This window comes from Tiliqua scincoides, chromosome 2 (genome assembly GCF_035046505.1).
Source record: "Tiliqua scincoides isolate rTilSci1 chromosome 2, rTilSci1.hap2, whole genome shotgun sequence".
In the NCBI taxonomy this organism is placed as follows: domain Eukaryota; kingdom Metazoa; phylum Chordata; class Lepidosauria; order Squamata; family Scincidae; genus Tiliqua; species Tiliqua scincoides.
Window position 1 is genome coordinate 209,889,772 of NC_089822.1, and position 13,605 is coordinate 209,903,376.

Genomic DNA, 13,605 nt, shown 5'->3' on the forward strand with positions numbered 1-13,605 from the left:
TTCAATATATAAATGTAAGTTGCAAACTCAGCCCATAAATCAGTTACATAGCATTTCATGTACTAAAACTACTTTGGTTAAAACGTGACGTATGAAAGCTCTGGGGAAGTCACTCTGCACCCTCAGTTCATGGTCCCATTTGGATTGAGGAAATTTCCTTCAACACATCCTCTTCCTAAACAGAAGCACTCATATATACCCTAGGGCAGGGCTCCCCAGGAAGACAACACTTTCACCCGTGAATACCAAATATCCACAGACTGAAGTGGCCAGATGCAGTTCAAATTTGACATACACATAAAATGGGATAGAAAGAATGTCCAAGCATGGGGAAAAAAGCAGAAGCCACCTGATATATGCCTGGATCCCATTCAGTCTGGGTCCACTTTAAAAAGCAAAACCTATCATTCTTCAATAGCGTGCAGCAACAGTTGCATTGGTGAAAAACTGCTCTATAGATTAGCATAAGCCAGCACATAAAGTTGAACACAGTTGAGTTCTCTCTACATTAAGCCACAAAAGTCATGTGGAGAACTATGTATCCCCATCTCCTCATGTGTACACATACAGTCATGTATACTGCATGATCTGTGCCACAAAGGACATCACAATTAATGTTCTGTTATATACTTTGCTAGAAGAGGGAAGACGACATTCCACCCATGCTTTTACAAAACAAATACAATTACCTGGAGAAACTCTTAGTATTTGAGAACAATTCTTTCTTTTGATTTATCTTCCTTTAAAGACAAGGGCCAATGTTCCAAACAAACAAAAACAAGAGAAGAACATTAAATTTCCTCTCGTGTCATTTTCCGTACAAAAAGCAGCATGCAATATTTTACTAAAATTTTTCCAAACAGAAAAATATTACTAAAGTGTCAATATTTCTGTGCAGCTCTCAGTTTAAAAAAACAACCCCCCCCAAAAAAAACCCCACTTAGATCATTGTTTATCCTTAAGGCAGAGCCATATACTAATGTTTGAACTTTTTATTCATGGTTTCCAAATACTCCCCCTTCTTGCTGTGTCTTTAGCAGCAGCATGACAGGCAGAAATTTCAATAGGCACAATCTTCACTGCCACAACATCTCCATGACAAGTGAAGAAAGCTTTACCTGTTCAATTTGTGACTGTCACACAGCAGATAAAGGCACAGACCTTGTCAAGACAAGAGATTTGGCACCCCCACTCCAACTGCAGAAAAGCAGTTGTTGGATTGCAATATGTAAGCTTCTCCACAAAATTTACTTCCCTTATCACTCTTTCAAGCTGCAGAGGTAGAAAGCAAGCATTAAAATAAAGATCACAAACAAACTGGCTGCACTTTCGTTTTCAAACTTGTGGCCATACCACTCATCTTGATAATGAGCAAATGATCTTTTTAAGACAACAAAAATGGGGTAATTCTGTAAATGGTAAGGAAAGGGCAATTTCCATCACTCTGCATTCTCTTTCACATGCTGTCAGTTTGTCCTTTTCAGACAGAACTAGAGGAAACAGTTCTCCCCTGAGAGGAGAGACTTCAACACCTTTTATTCATTAAAAAAGTCCTGATGTACAGAATAAGTAATTACTACATTCCAAAGCCGAAAGTCAGCTGTTAAGATGTCTAGGATTGCATCAATATTTTGCTCCAAGTATCTTTTTCCTTCTTACAAAGTGCAAGACTGCAAATGCCAGTTCAAAGGCAGTTACTATCTGACTCTTCTTGGCTTTCCCTGCTGAAGGAAGAGAGCAGGATGCTGCCGTTGTGCTTCGAAAAATTAAGTTTCAATTTCTTGCTCCCATCCCCTTCAGTTAGCAAACTGCTGGTAGAAGGCAAATTTGACCCTTTCAATGTGATGGCAAAGTTTAATGGCTGGGCCAAGTTTCAAATCCATGCATTCCTGAACAGTGGGAAGGGTAAGCAGGAGAAGTGCCTGCCCATCTATTTCCTGTTGAAAAAACAAAAACAGCAGCAGTCAGAATAATTTTATTTCCCTGTTTTTTATTTTTTTCCAATTCTCAATCTGGTTTCAGCCTGTACTGCAATTTTATAATCTCTAATCTGCTACATTTGATCTAACTCTCTTCTAAACAGTACACCTGAACCCACAAGACATTCAACAGTGAAAAATTTGTAGTGTGATTGGAAGCTAATAAATCAAGTTGTAAAACATTGTGTAACATAATACAATATCCCTATGTTTGAAGCTCATAAAGACACAAACAGCCCAATTGTACTTAACTCCCCCTGTGCTGATGCAGCTGCATCAAAGAGGTACAGGCCGCATCCCACAGGAGAGTTTCATGCCCTGGAGGTCTACTCCAGGTTAGGGAACATCTTTCCTTGGCTAGAATACACATCCACTGCCTGCACTGGTCTACTAGGCTCTGCACCAGCTATTTTGCTGGAGCAAGTCCAATTTTGCTATTTTGCTGGAGGGTGGATTAAGACCAAGAAAGGAGACAGGATATTGGTGATGCCACTATCACTGATACTGCCTCTTCCCTGGGTGGAATCAGCGACAGGCTTGGGCTGTGAACCTTATTCTTTTAGCAAGAAAGCTGGTTTCCTATGTTCAATTAGTAACTGCCAATAATAAAGGAAGAAACAGAATAAGTATACTACCTGATCCAGAAATATTCTAGCTAATGGAGCACAGTCTGTGGACTTGAGGAACCGCACAACATCTGCTACACTCCATTCCAGAGGATTGCTGTCCAGTTGCAGCTTTTCACCAACTTCAATCTTTATTTCCTATTCCACAACCACCCCAAACAAAAGCAAAATTATATTACATTTGCCCTGCTCAAGGATATATTATTTTTCCTAAAGAAACTCTATGTTAGTATGTACCTTGATTAGAACTATTTATTTATTGAATAAACTTTACACTGCCGCACTGTGGACACCCAAGGCAGCTTATATGAAATCAGTGTAAATACAATGCAGCAATAAAATAGCAAAAAAACCAGAGGTAGCAGCATAAAGTCATAAAAGCATCAGCAATATATAAAAATATGGGTGCATAAAATATAGTGACACAGAAAAATAAAAACAGCAATAAATAACAATAAAAGATAGCCAGCAAAGGTTGCAATAAAAGTGGATGTAACATTTAAAAGCCAACACAATACAATAATCCTCACCACCAAACAACGCTATACAGATGGGAACCAAAATAAAAATGTTTTCAGCCCCCACCACAAAGCTTCAACAGAGGGGTCTAACTCATTAGCGATGGAATTGCATATCTGTGGTGCCACAGCTGAGAAGGCCCTACTCCTTTGCTGGTACCCCCTTACTTCTGTTGGGGGTTGCATGTGTAAGAGGCCCTCCCCCTGACAATCTCAGGGAGTGGGCCAGAATAGAAGAAGGTAGTCCCTCAGGTACTCTGGTCCTAAGTCATAAAGGGCTTTAAACATCAGAATCAGCACTGTGAATTGGGCCTAGATTGGTTAGTTTGGACTTCCAAGGCCAGTATGTTTTAAACACTGGAAGAGAACTAAAATAAACTGGTGCACTTGGCTTGCACTATTAGATAACTTTGTATTAGAATCCCTAAGAATCTTCACTTTTTTCCATGTGCTACTGTGTGCCACTTCCCTTTTTTCTGTGTGCCACTTTTTTTCCCCATGTGTCAACAGTGAAAAACTTGTGAGTGCAGTGAAAAACTTAACCCAGATGGGCATACAGTAACCAGGTAAAATCTTCCAGCAGACAATAGGTGAATGTGCTTCCTAACATGATCCATCACCATTCCATGATCCATCACCATCCCATTTCCTCCTATCCATTCCACAAGTGTGTACACTAATGGTAGAAGTTTCAAGATGGCACAAAATATTTGTATTGTGTATTGCAGTGTTGAAGCATGGCAGCACTTTGCAGAAGTTTCTTTGTTACCACATTGGAGGTGACTAATCATGTGCACAGGTATGCATATTTCTGTGCTGTTTAAGAACATTCTTAAATTAGAATTCTTCATTAGAATGAATTTTAATTCTTCATTAACATTCTTCATTAGAATGTAGATATATAGCAGATTACTTTTTCTTCTAAAAATATCAAAACAATTGGTTTTAATAATGCCTCCTCATAACTTGTGATACTATTTGCTTGCTCAGTGGAGAAGTTGGTTATATTGTGCTTTTTGCTTTTGGTTTGAGAAAAACATGACAAATATGAACATATATTGTTACGTGAGAAAAGTTCCAAAAATTCAAGGTAGGGCAATACATGACTGATTGACCTATAACCAAATTCTCTTTTCTACAAGTTATAAATGCCCATTGCTAAGGGATCTTAAAAAAAATGCAAGACTTACCTTTGATGAGGGCGGTTTATTTTCATCATCTGAAAAGGAAAATGTACGTAGTTTTCTTTTCCGCTTGTCCTGGTCTTGAGTCCCAAGATGAGACCGCTCACTCTGCGTGGGCGACGAGGACCGTGATTTCTTCTCTGAAACTTCAGATTCTTCTAGCAGTTCATCCTGATGCTCAGAGGTACTATCTTCTGTTAATGATTCCTCATCCACCTCATCTTGGTCATCCTCCTCTTCACCTCCACTGCCCTGATATGGTACCGAACAGACATTGGTAGGCTCAGAATAATGTGGAATGATGACACTTGTATGCAGATGCATGTTCATAAACGAGTGTATCTGATACTCAGTGTACAATGTAATAAATAAATGATAGCATACCTGGGGTGAGCCAGCTGGTGTATTGTCCACTGAGGTAGAGGATCGTTTCTTCTTATGAACAAAGAAGTTTTTTCGTTTCTTTCTCTTCTTGCTTGCTTTCTTCATGCTGGCCTCTATGTTGCTGTGGATACCTGGTGGCCGGCCAATTCTTTTGTTTCTCCGCTTCCCATAATAATGGGCTAAGGGAAATTAAAAGAAGATTTTTACTCTGAAACATCAAGATGGCTCCTCATTTACTGGAACTTCCAGGACAGGGGATAAGACTTTAGTAGCTATAGAGGTCCCAGATTTGTCTCCCACACGAAACCTTTGTTTGTGAAGGAACCTTTATATGTGATGGAAAGATAAAAGGAACCATATTTTTTTCCTTAGTGTTAACAGAAGCTGTTGGGTCAGGAAAATGCTGGGGTGGGGGAAGGTTAACTCCCCCTACCAAATATGAGCTCCCAGTGAATGCTCAAAGTGAAAATAAAATAGCTAGATGATGGTAGTTTTGCTCTGAGCTGAATGCAAACCCTTTACAAAACTATAAGTAGAGACTACTGGATTACATAAGTGCTCCATACAACTATACCAACTCCTTATAACTCTATGAATGGACACAGAATAATACCAGGCAAGATAGACTGTCATATGATACAGATGTTATATGATAACAATATATAATGTGATCTTGGTGCACTTGTTTTTTTGAGCACATAAAGCAAGATGGGCATGACCAACAGCATTAAGACTACTGTGTTGTATCTACTGAAAGTTATGCTTTTCAGCCAGTGACCTACCACTGTTCAACAGTGAAAGACAAATTCCATTTGTGAGATTTTTGAGCTGTTTTGACCCAAATAGCGTGGGCAGTCTGCAATGTCATTACTCACTGTATTTGGTTTTTGTTAAAACAGAGCAGTTCTCTGAACATTTGTCTAGCACCATTTGGGGGCCAAAGAGATTTGGACAACATTCCAGTTTGATACAGGTCTGCCTGCAGAAGTCTGCCACCCGATCAGCTGTTCGTACAACTTCCACTGTGGCACGGTAGCTCTTTCCTTTATACCTGTAGCAAAAATGTAAATATATGATTAGATTATAATTAAACAAACAAAAAAGATGCTGCAAAGTCATGCAACTCAAGAAGTTTAATACACAGAAAACATTTTAGGGCTGGTAAAAGCACTGTGGATCAACATTCTTAAATGTGCTACCATTTTTTCTCCCACTTCCACACACTGAGCATCTGGGAGAGAAGATAGGTATCTCTTTCCATCCTGGCACCCATAATGAACCCTGCTACAGCAGTATCCCAAGTGCCCCTGGGAAACAGTATTTGGAAAAAGCATCTTGAAGATCCGCAACACCTGGGATGCCTCTACAGTAGTATTAATCCGAGACACCAAGGAGCAGGAGAGACCAATCCTTTATTTTAACACTGCTGAAGCAGAAGCCATTACTGCCAAGTAAGGACAGGGAGGGGTTGAAAGCTCCTGAAAAACTGAAAGGGGTTGGTTTGCTTATCCATGCAGGGGGTCTGGGAAAGGATTCCCCCCCCCCCGGTGGACACAGAGGTCCAACTGTTCTGAGTAAGATGTTAAGGAAAATAAAACAAAACTACATAATAGCATTATGGTTTAATTTACTGCAATGCTACTTCCTTTTGGTTCAAAATATACAAGTGTTTATTTTGGTAAAATGTAGAAAGGGAGAGAACCGATTGTTAACTACTTAGAACCAAATTAAATGTTATCACAGAAAAGGTGCAGCCCAACTTACAGGAAAGAATCAGGAGATGGAAAGGGTGCTTAATCCTTTATGTGCCCAGCAATTTGCCTCGCCAAATGATACACGCTCCAAGGCAAGGCTAACTGCTATATTCAGAAGCTGGGAAATGGGAGGGAAGACTACTGAAGAGCATTTGCAGGGGACATGTTAAGAATCCTCACTTACCATTTCTGCCTTGCAAATGCCACACATACATCCCCTGCATTAAAGGTATGAACAAGCTACATGAACATGTAGGTATAACCCCTACTATTTGGGTAAGAGGCACTTTTTCAAGTGGGTGCTCCTCTTTTATTCAGCAGGGGGAGAGTAACTGGCCCACCTCACCCCAGCAGTGTCTTTTCTAGTGGCTGTCTGCTGGTGCTCTTTTGTATCTTTTAGACTGTGAGCCCTTTTGGGACAGGGAGCCATTAGTTGTTTGATTTTTCTCTGTAAACCACTTTGTGAACTTTTAGTTGAAAGTTAATAATAAACAGTAAATACTGTTAATAATAATAATAATAATAATAATAATAATAATAATAATAATAATGCTTCCTCTTGTAAATGTCAAGATTTGGCCCTGAGAACAAAGGATGAAAATTCTGATATATGTTATAGAAGAGACAGTTTACTTTGCTTTCAGGGTCTCTCCATATCCATGCCATGCAGCCTCCTCATCCAACTGTATTTCTCTAAGCACACGGCTAGGCTTATAGGCAGCATTGATCAACAAAGAGAGAACCTGAAGATGGGGAGATGAAGAGAAGAGAAAAATATTCAGCAATAACTACTATGATAATATGAGTCAGATTGATTATATAAATCTGCTATCTGAATTAGCCATAATGAGAGTACCACTATCATCAGGTCAAATATGCAAGCATAATAAGATTAGGAAGAACAGTAGTAACTGCTAATAAAAACAGATAACAAATCAAGACTTGCCAGGGGTTTATTATTTGATTGCCAAATGATTTCTTATTGCAACACTTTTGAATTCTCTGTTTAGCCAGGCTGCCTATCCTCATTTCCCTCACCTCTATTCACAGGAAAAATCTGCAAGCATCACAGCGCAGCATTTATTGAAGCACATGCTAGTATGCCCCCTCCATACTTCCAATCCAGATTTCATGCCATTTTTGTTGCCAAAGAAATAGTTCCTTTTGCACTAAAGTCTACCACAACACAATTCATTCCAAGTGCAAGATAATATTCTGTTGCTGTACGCAGCCGACACCACAGCTCCAGAGACCCAAGGTCAGGCAAGTAACGAGGCACACAGCAGTGCTCCACCACCAGATGTTCCTTTACTTGAAGTATGTACAAGATATTTACAGTGCAAAGGCAGCTTTGAAAGCAAACAGCACAGATAGCTCTCTTTCTCGACACTCTGATCACGAATCACACCAACGTAGATTCCCACAGACACTCCACATAACATCTCCCACATAGCAGCTTGCACAGGCTGCAGTATATACTGGCACTGGCCAATGAGAGGCGGGCTACAGTCTGGTGATCCTATGACTCACCTATGACATACCTGGTGACAAGGTATTGCATCAGCCACTCCCATGATGCTACACTGTATGCAGGCCAAGACATCAGGGCCTTGCTCTATCCAGCCTGTAAATTCTCTACAGGCCTGGGGCTGTAACATATTCACTGTTTAATGCAAGCAGCATCAATTGCTCACAAAATTTGTAAATGTATGAACATTCCTTCTTTCCCAAGATTCCTCACGAGTCACTATGTTATTTTATAACAACAAAACATTTACATAGAGTTTTAGAGTATTCGAAGCACTTCATGTTGTCTATGTTATACAGGGGCTCATGGTGGAGAAGCCTCTGACACCAATTGGCTGATGTAGTGGTTTGGAATGTTCAGTTGCTAACCTTCTGTGATGGAAAGGAAAACTGTCCAATTAAAACCTCATGCAGGATTAAAACCTCATGCAGAAGTAGACTAAGGACTGCAGAGGGTTCCTGGTAAATAGGGAGGCTAAGGGACAGAAAGGCCGGAGGTTCAAATAAAGGAAGGGTGCAGAACAGGCAATGGACTAAATAAGGGTAGGTGGAAAAAGAGGCTTGTGGAAAAGGGTACAAACGATGGGTAATCAAAGTACTAATACGCTGAGCAGATATGACGCTTTTAACAAATTTCACAGCACTTGGTTCAGGAGGGGCTGCATGATATTGAATGGGGGAGGGGAGTGACTGAGGCTGATCACGGATGGCTGATGAAGGATCAAAAGTGGCTAAAAGAAGTGGAAAACTGAAAAGCAGATATCCTAGAAAGAGAAGATCATAGTGCCTGTCAGTGGCGTCACTAGGATTCGAGTCACCCGGTGTGGGAGGCCTGCGCGTCACCCCATGTAGTGGGCAGGGCAACGCTCCAGGTGGGCGTGATGATGTATTATTGCCCTGCCCCCACTGGTTTTTTGGCTGTACCTTTTGTTAGAACACAGATATTTCAATGTGGTTTGTTCTGCACAAAATTACGCATTGACTGATATATAACATGATGGTCTTATTCCTCCAAACTCTGATTTTAGTGATTTTGAAAACTTGTAGAGTCTCACACACACACACCCCCGGTCAACTTACTAACACCTTATTGCAGCAGTTCTCAAACTTTTAGCACCGGGACCCACTTTTTAGAATGACAATCTGTCCAGGACCCATTGGAAGTGATGTCATGGCCAGAAGTGACATCATCAAGCAAATTAAAATAAATAATCATAAATAATTAAATTAAAATAAAATAATTACATAAGGGGGAGCCAGTCCTGTTCCACCAAGTGAATCTACTCTGAATTAAGTCCCATAGTGGTCAATGGGGCTTACTCTCAGGAAAGTGTGGGTAGGATTGCAGCCTGTGAGCCCAATCCTATGCATGTCTACTCAGAAGTAAGTCCCATAGTGGTCAATGGAGCTTACTCTGTAGTCTGCCTGCAATAAAACCCCCAAAAAGAATAAATGAGATTTCCAGCCCTCCCCAGTACCCAGTTTAAAGTTCTTCTATTTCAAGCATATCAAGATAGAGACCCACCTGGCTTTGCAAATGCAAAATAGAAAACTTCCCTTTACCAGTTCAAGCCACTTTTTTGTCCTTTTGAGTGGGAGGGGGAAGGCTGCCTTCTGGAGCATTTGTTGCACTCCAGCTCCATGGATCGCAACCATTCCAGTGTCCTCAAATTCCCCTTTGCCTGGCCTGACCACCAGCCAAGGCACGTCTGCCTACTCGCAAGTAAACAAGATGTGAGGCTGCTTCACTTTCCATAGAGCTCCGTAGACCTGCAGCTGGGAGGGGGGACCTCCTTCTCCATGTTTTTGGGGGCTGCTTTCATTGGATCAGGACCATTCTGACATCCTTGGAGCCTCTCAGCCTGCCTTGACTAAGGCAAGTCCACCTACTTGCAGGACCATTCTGGTGTCATTGGATTCCTCTCAGCCTGCCCTTTCTGACGGACTATGGCAAGTACGCCTACTTGTGAGTAAACATGCGCTATGTCTCACTTTCACTTTCTATAGGGCTCCATGCATTTTTTCCTTCCAGTTTTTTGGCCATACCTTTTAATGAAAGGAGCTATTTCGATTCCTTTTTTGTATTGCACTCCGCTGGCCATTCCGCATCCAACGGTGCATGGCACGACGGGGTGGCTCCGAAAGCTGTGAAGTTAGTGCGTCCTCCCCCCAGGCGCATCACCCGGTGCGGCCTGCACCCCCCTAGTGACGCCAGTGGTGCCTGTGCATAAGTCCATGGTGCAGCCTCCTCTGGGATAAAGTTCAAAGTCACCTAGCAAGTTCACAGTAGAAATGGGCTCTACTCTGTCAAAAAATTTTTTTTTCTGTAAACCGCTTTGTGAAATTTTTGTTGAAAAGCGGTATATAAATACTGTCAATAATAATAATAATAATAATAATAATAATAATAATAATAATAATAATAATAATGTAAATTTGGTAAATAGTTCAGGGCCAGCTTAGTTTCAAAGAAAATATTTACCCCTGCATTAAGGATCTGAGAAAACCCCACAGTGAAAATTGTTCTATTGACTTCAATTCCAAGGCAGAATAAGGCAGAATAACAAACTTGAGAAATATTTCAAGGATGTCTCATATAAAGGGCTTTGCGCTGTTTTAATCAGATATGAGACTGAATCTGACAAAGCTGCCACTATGAGGAATAACCAATAATGTTCAACATGCAGCGGAAGTCCCCAGAGGCAATTATTATAATTAGGATATTCTCAAAGGACTATAGATTTGTCATAACAGATCAAATTACTGACTCATCAAATCTAATACCTTGCCTTGAGCAGTTTCTGCTGATACATAGGCAGTTCATAGGCAGGTATATGTTCTCTCCTCTTTAATCCCACATGGATTAAATTACAAGCCCTCTGATTTCCTAAAACTATACTGTAAGCCCCAGAATAAAGGCTTGATGGCAATTTTTTTCAAACAGATGCAATAAATACCATTATAAGTTTGGTCTGTCTTGATAATATGATCAAGCTGCTTCTTACAAAAAGTACAATGTTCCAGAATTTGGGCAAGTGATGCCCTCCGACTAGTGGAAAGAAGCAGAACAATTTGAGCTCAGAGGACTGAACAATAAAATGCATGCACACAGCACCATTAGTGCATATGCGCCAACGTTGTGAGCTGGAAGAAAACTCACAAAACAGGTTGTTGGTTTTTTAGCATGTGCTGAAACAGAGGTGACTGCATTGGCTCGGTCATGTTGTGAGAATGGATGATGGCCGGATCCCAAAGGATCTCCTCTATGGAGAACTCGTGCAAGGAAAGCGCCCTACAGGTAGACCACAGCTGCGATACAAGGACATCTGCAAGAGGGATCTGAAGGCCTTAGGAGTGGACCTCAACAGGTGGGAAACCCTGGCCTCTGAGCGGCCCGCTTGGAGGCAGGCTGTGCAGCATGGTCTCTCCCAGTTTGAAGAGACACTTGGTCAACAGTCTGAGGCAAAGAAGGAAGGCCCATAGCCAGGCAGACAGACCAGGGACAGACTGCACTTGCTCCCAGTGTGGAAGGGATTGTCACTCCCGAATCAGCCTTTTCAGCCACACTAGACGCTGTTCCAGAACCACCATTCAGAGCGCGATACCATAGTCTTTCGGGACTGAAGGTTGCCAACGGGTGCTGAAAAAATTCACAATTACTGGGCTGATCCCAAATTGTACAAAAGGCATAAAGTGTTCCCTAGGAATTTAGAGTGGAACGTATTGTCTAATGTAATGTATTCTGATCCATTTGAATTCCTGGTCACATTCTTCACTGTTCTCCATTACAGACAAAGATGCTACTGTCAAAATCTGATTTGCAATGGTGGATTTGGCATAACTTCTTTAGCATAAGCCAGCGGTTCCCAAACTCTGGCGAGGTAAGTGCTGGTGGAGGAGGGGAAAAGGCAATGACACAATTGCCATGATCGCACTGCTGCCAGGGATACAAGGGAGGTTTTTACACTTACCATTAGCAGCACTGGCATTCGGGGTGGGAGCGCAGGGAGCCCACAGACCCCTCTGCTGTGCTCCCTGCACCTCAGAACTAAAAAATGTGATTGGGACCCAAATCTGGTTTCACAATTGCAAAATGGAAGTGGGTCTCAGCACTTTTTTTTTTAGTTGTTCTGAGGTGCAAGGAGCACAGCAAAGGGATCTGTGGGCTCCCCACACCCCCAGAAGGCCAGTATTGCTAATGGTAAGTGTAAAAAAAAACAAAAACTTTGATCCCCAGCAATGGTGCAATCATGGTGATTGTGCCACTGCCTTCACCATTACCTCGCCCTTTATGGGGGTAGAGACAGGGCTTCTCTGACTGGGGTGCTGTGATGCCCCAGTTTGACAACCTCTGGCATAATCCCAGAGAACTGAACCCATGGTTTACCTAAGAGCACTGGCAAGTCTACTACATCCCAGGCTATACAAGGACTCACCACAAACACATGAAAGCCTTAGGCACATTACACAATGCACTTTTATAATGTCATCAACCTTCTGATATAATAGAGGCCTTCTGGCTAATCCATGGGCCATTTCAGAACAGAATCCCAAAGTTCAGTGGAATACAGATTGAAAAATCAAATTCAGATGAACTTTTTCCATGCAGAAGCAAATTAAAAACTGGGTAGCATCCTGACTAAAGTGTCTGCTGTCAAAAGTTCCTTTCATGAACCATGATCCGAATGCACAAGGGCCCCTCCTGCTTGCCCACTGAACCCATGTGGGAGTGAAATGCTTCTTCCATTCATGGAGGAAAAAGCTGGCATTGAATGCATTAGGCAGGATGCTATCCATTATTTCTTGTTTCAAGGGATAGAAGTTGAAAAACTTCATGAGTTACATATTCCTGCCACTTCTGTCTACATCTCAATTTTTAAAATCCTCTAATCTAGTACAATAGACTAGCACATTATTTCATACATCATTACAGTTTTTTGCACTTATTTTGAATGCTCCATTAGTGTATTTCTGGCCTACTATTATATATAGATGGGGACACTTACACAGAGAACAATGGCAAATAGTGCCACAAATATATAATCATGTTTCCCGAATGTTCTTACCTCTTTAAGAACAAGAACACAGTTCCCAGGTCCTACAGACTGTGGCAATTCTGCAATTCTTCCTTTGTTAAGGTATGGCCCTGAGAAGCAGCGATGGTTGAAGTAGATCTTTGGACAGCAGTATTTACCATTAGTTACAACTGGAAAAGTAGAACAATTTTAGAATTCTTTGTGCACATGCTTTAGATGTAGCATTATGAGGGTTATTTAAACTCTAGAAGTGAAAGTTACAGCTTCACATGTATACATATTTATACTTGATAACTCAAACAATTACTACAATGGGTTAACTTCCATTTCAGACTGGTGAAACTGGAATTATGGACACTTTCTTGAGCAAAACAATTCAAACATATCCAAAACAAAAAGTGAATTTTTAAGAACACCATCCTCTTTTCTAACAAGAGATAACAGTAGAAATTGAAGCTAAGTGTGTCGAATTCAGAATACCAGTCACAGAATTTAGACATCAAGGCCCAAATCCTAACCCACTTCCCAGCACTGGTATAGCTATGCCAATGGGACGTGTGCTGCATCCTGCAGTTGGGTGACACTCATGGAGTCCTC

The 13,605-nt window shown here is 41.2% G+C and overlaps 1 protein-coding gene across 2 annotated transcripts in view; it reads right to left on the bottom strand.

Moving 5' to 3' along the window:
* Positions 1 to 261: 261 nt before the first annotated feature.
* Positions 262 to 13,605, bottom strand: part of SFMBT1 (Scm like with four mbt domains 1) — a 95,629-nt gene continuing 82,285 nt past the window's right edge. For both annotated transcript variants that reach the window (XM_066614938.1, XM_066614937.1), the window contains exons 15-21: positions 13,039 to 13,178; positions 7,079 to 7,188; positions 5,567 to 5,742; positions 4,692 to 4,870; positions 4,314 to 4,559; positions 2,615 to 2,743; positions 262 to 1,937 (exon numbers count right to left, since the gene is read on the bottom strand). In XM_066614938.1, coding sequence (XP_066471035.1) covers positions 1,797 to 1,937; positions 2,615 to 2,743; positions 4,314 to 4,559; positions 4,692 to 4,870; positions 5,567 to 5,742; positions 7,079 to 7,188; positions 13,039 to 13,178 — 1,121 coding nt within the window. In that variant the 3' untranslated portion in view covers positions 262 to 1,796. The remainder of the gene's footprint in view (positions 1,938 to 2,614; positions 2,744 to 4,313; positions 4,560 to 4,691; positions 4,871 to 5,566; positions 5,743 to 7,078; positions 7,189 to 13,038; positions 13,179 to 13,605) is intronic.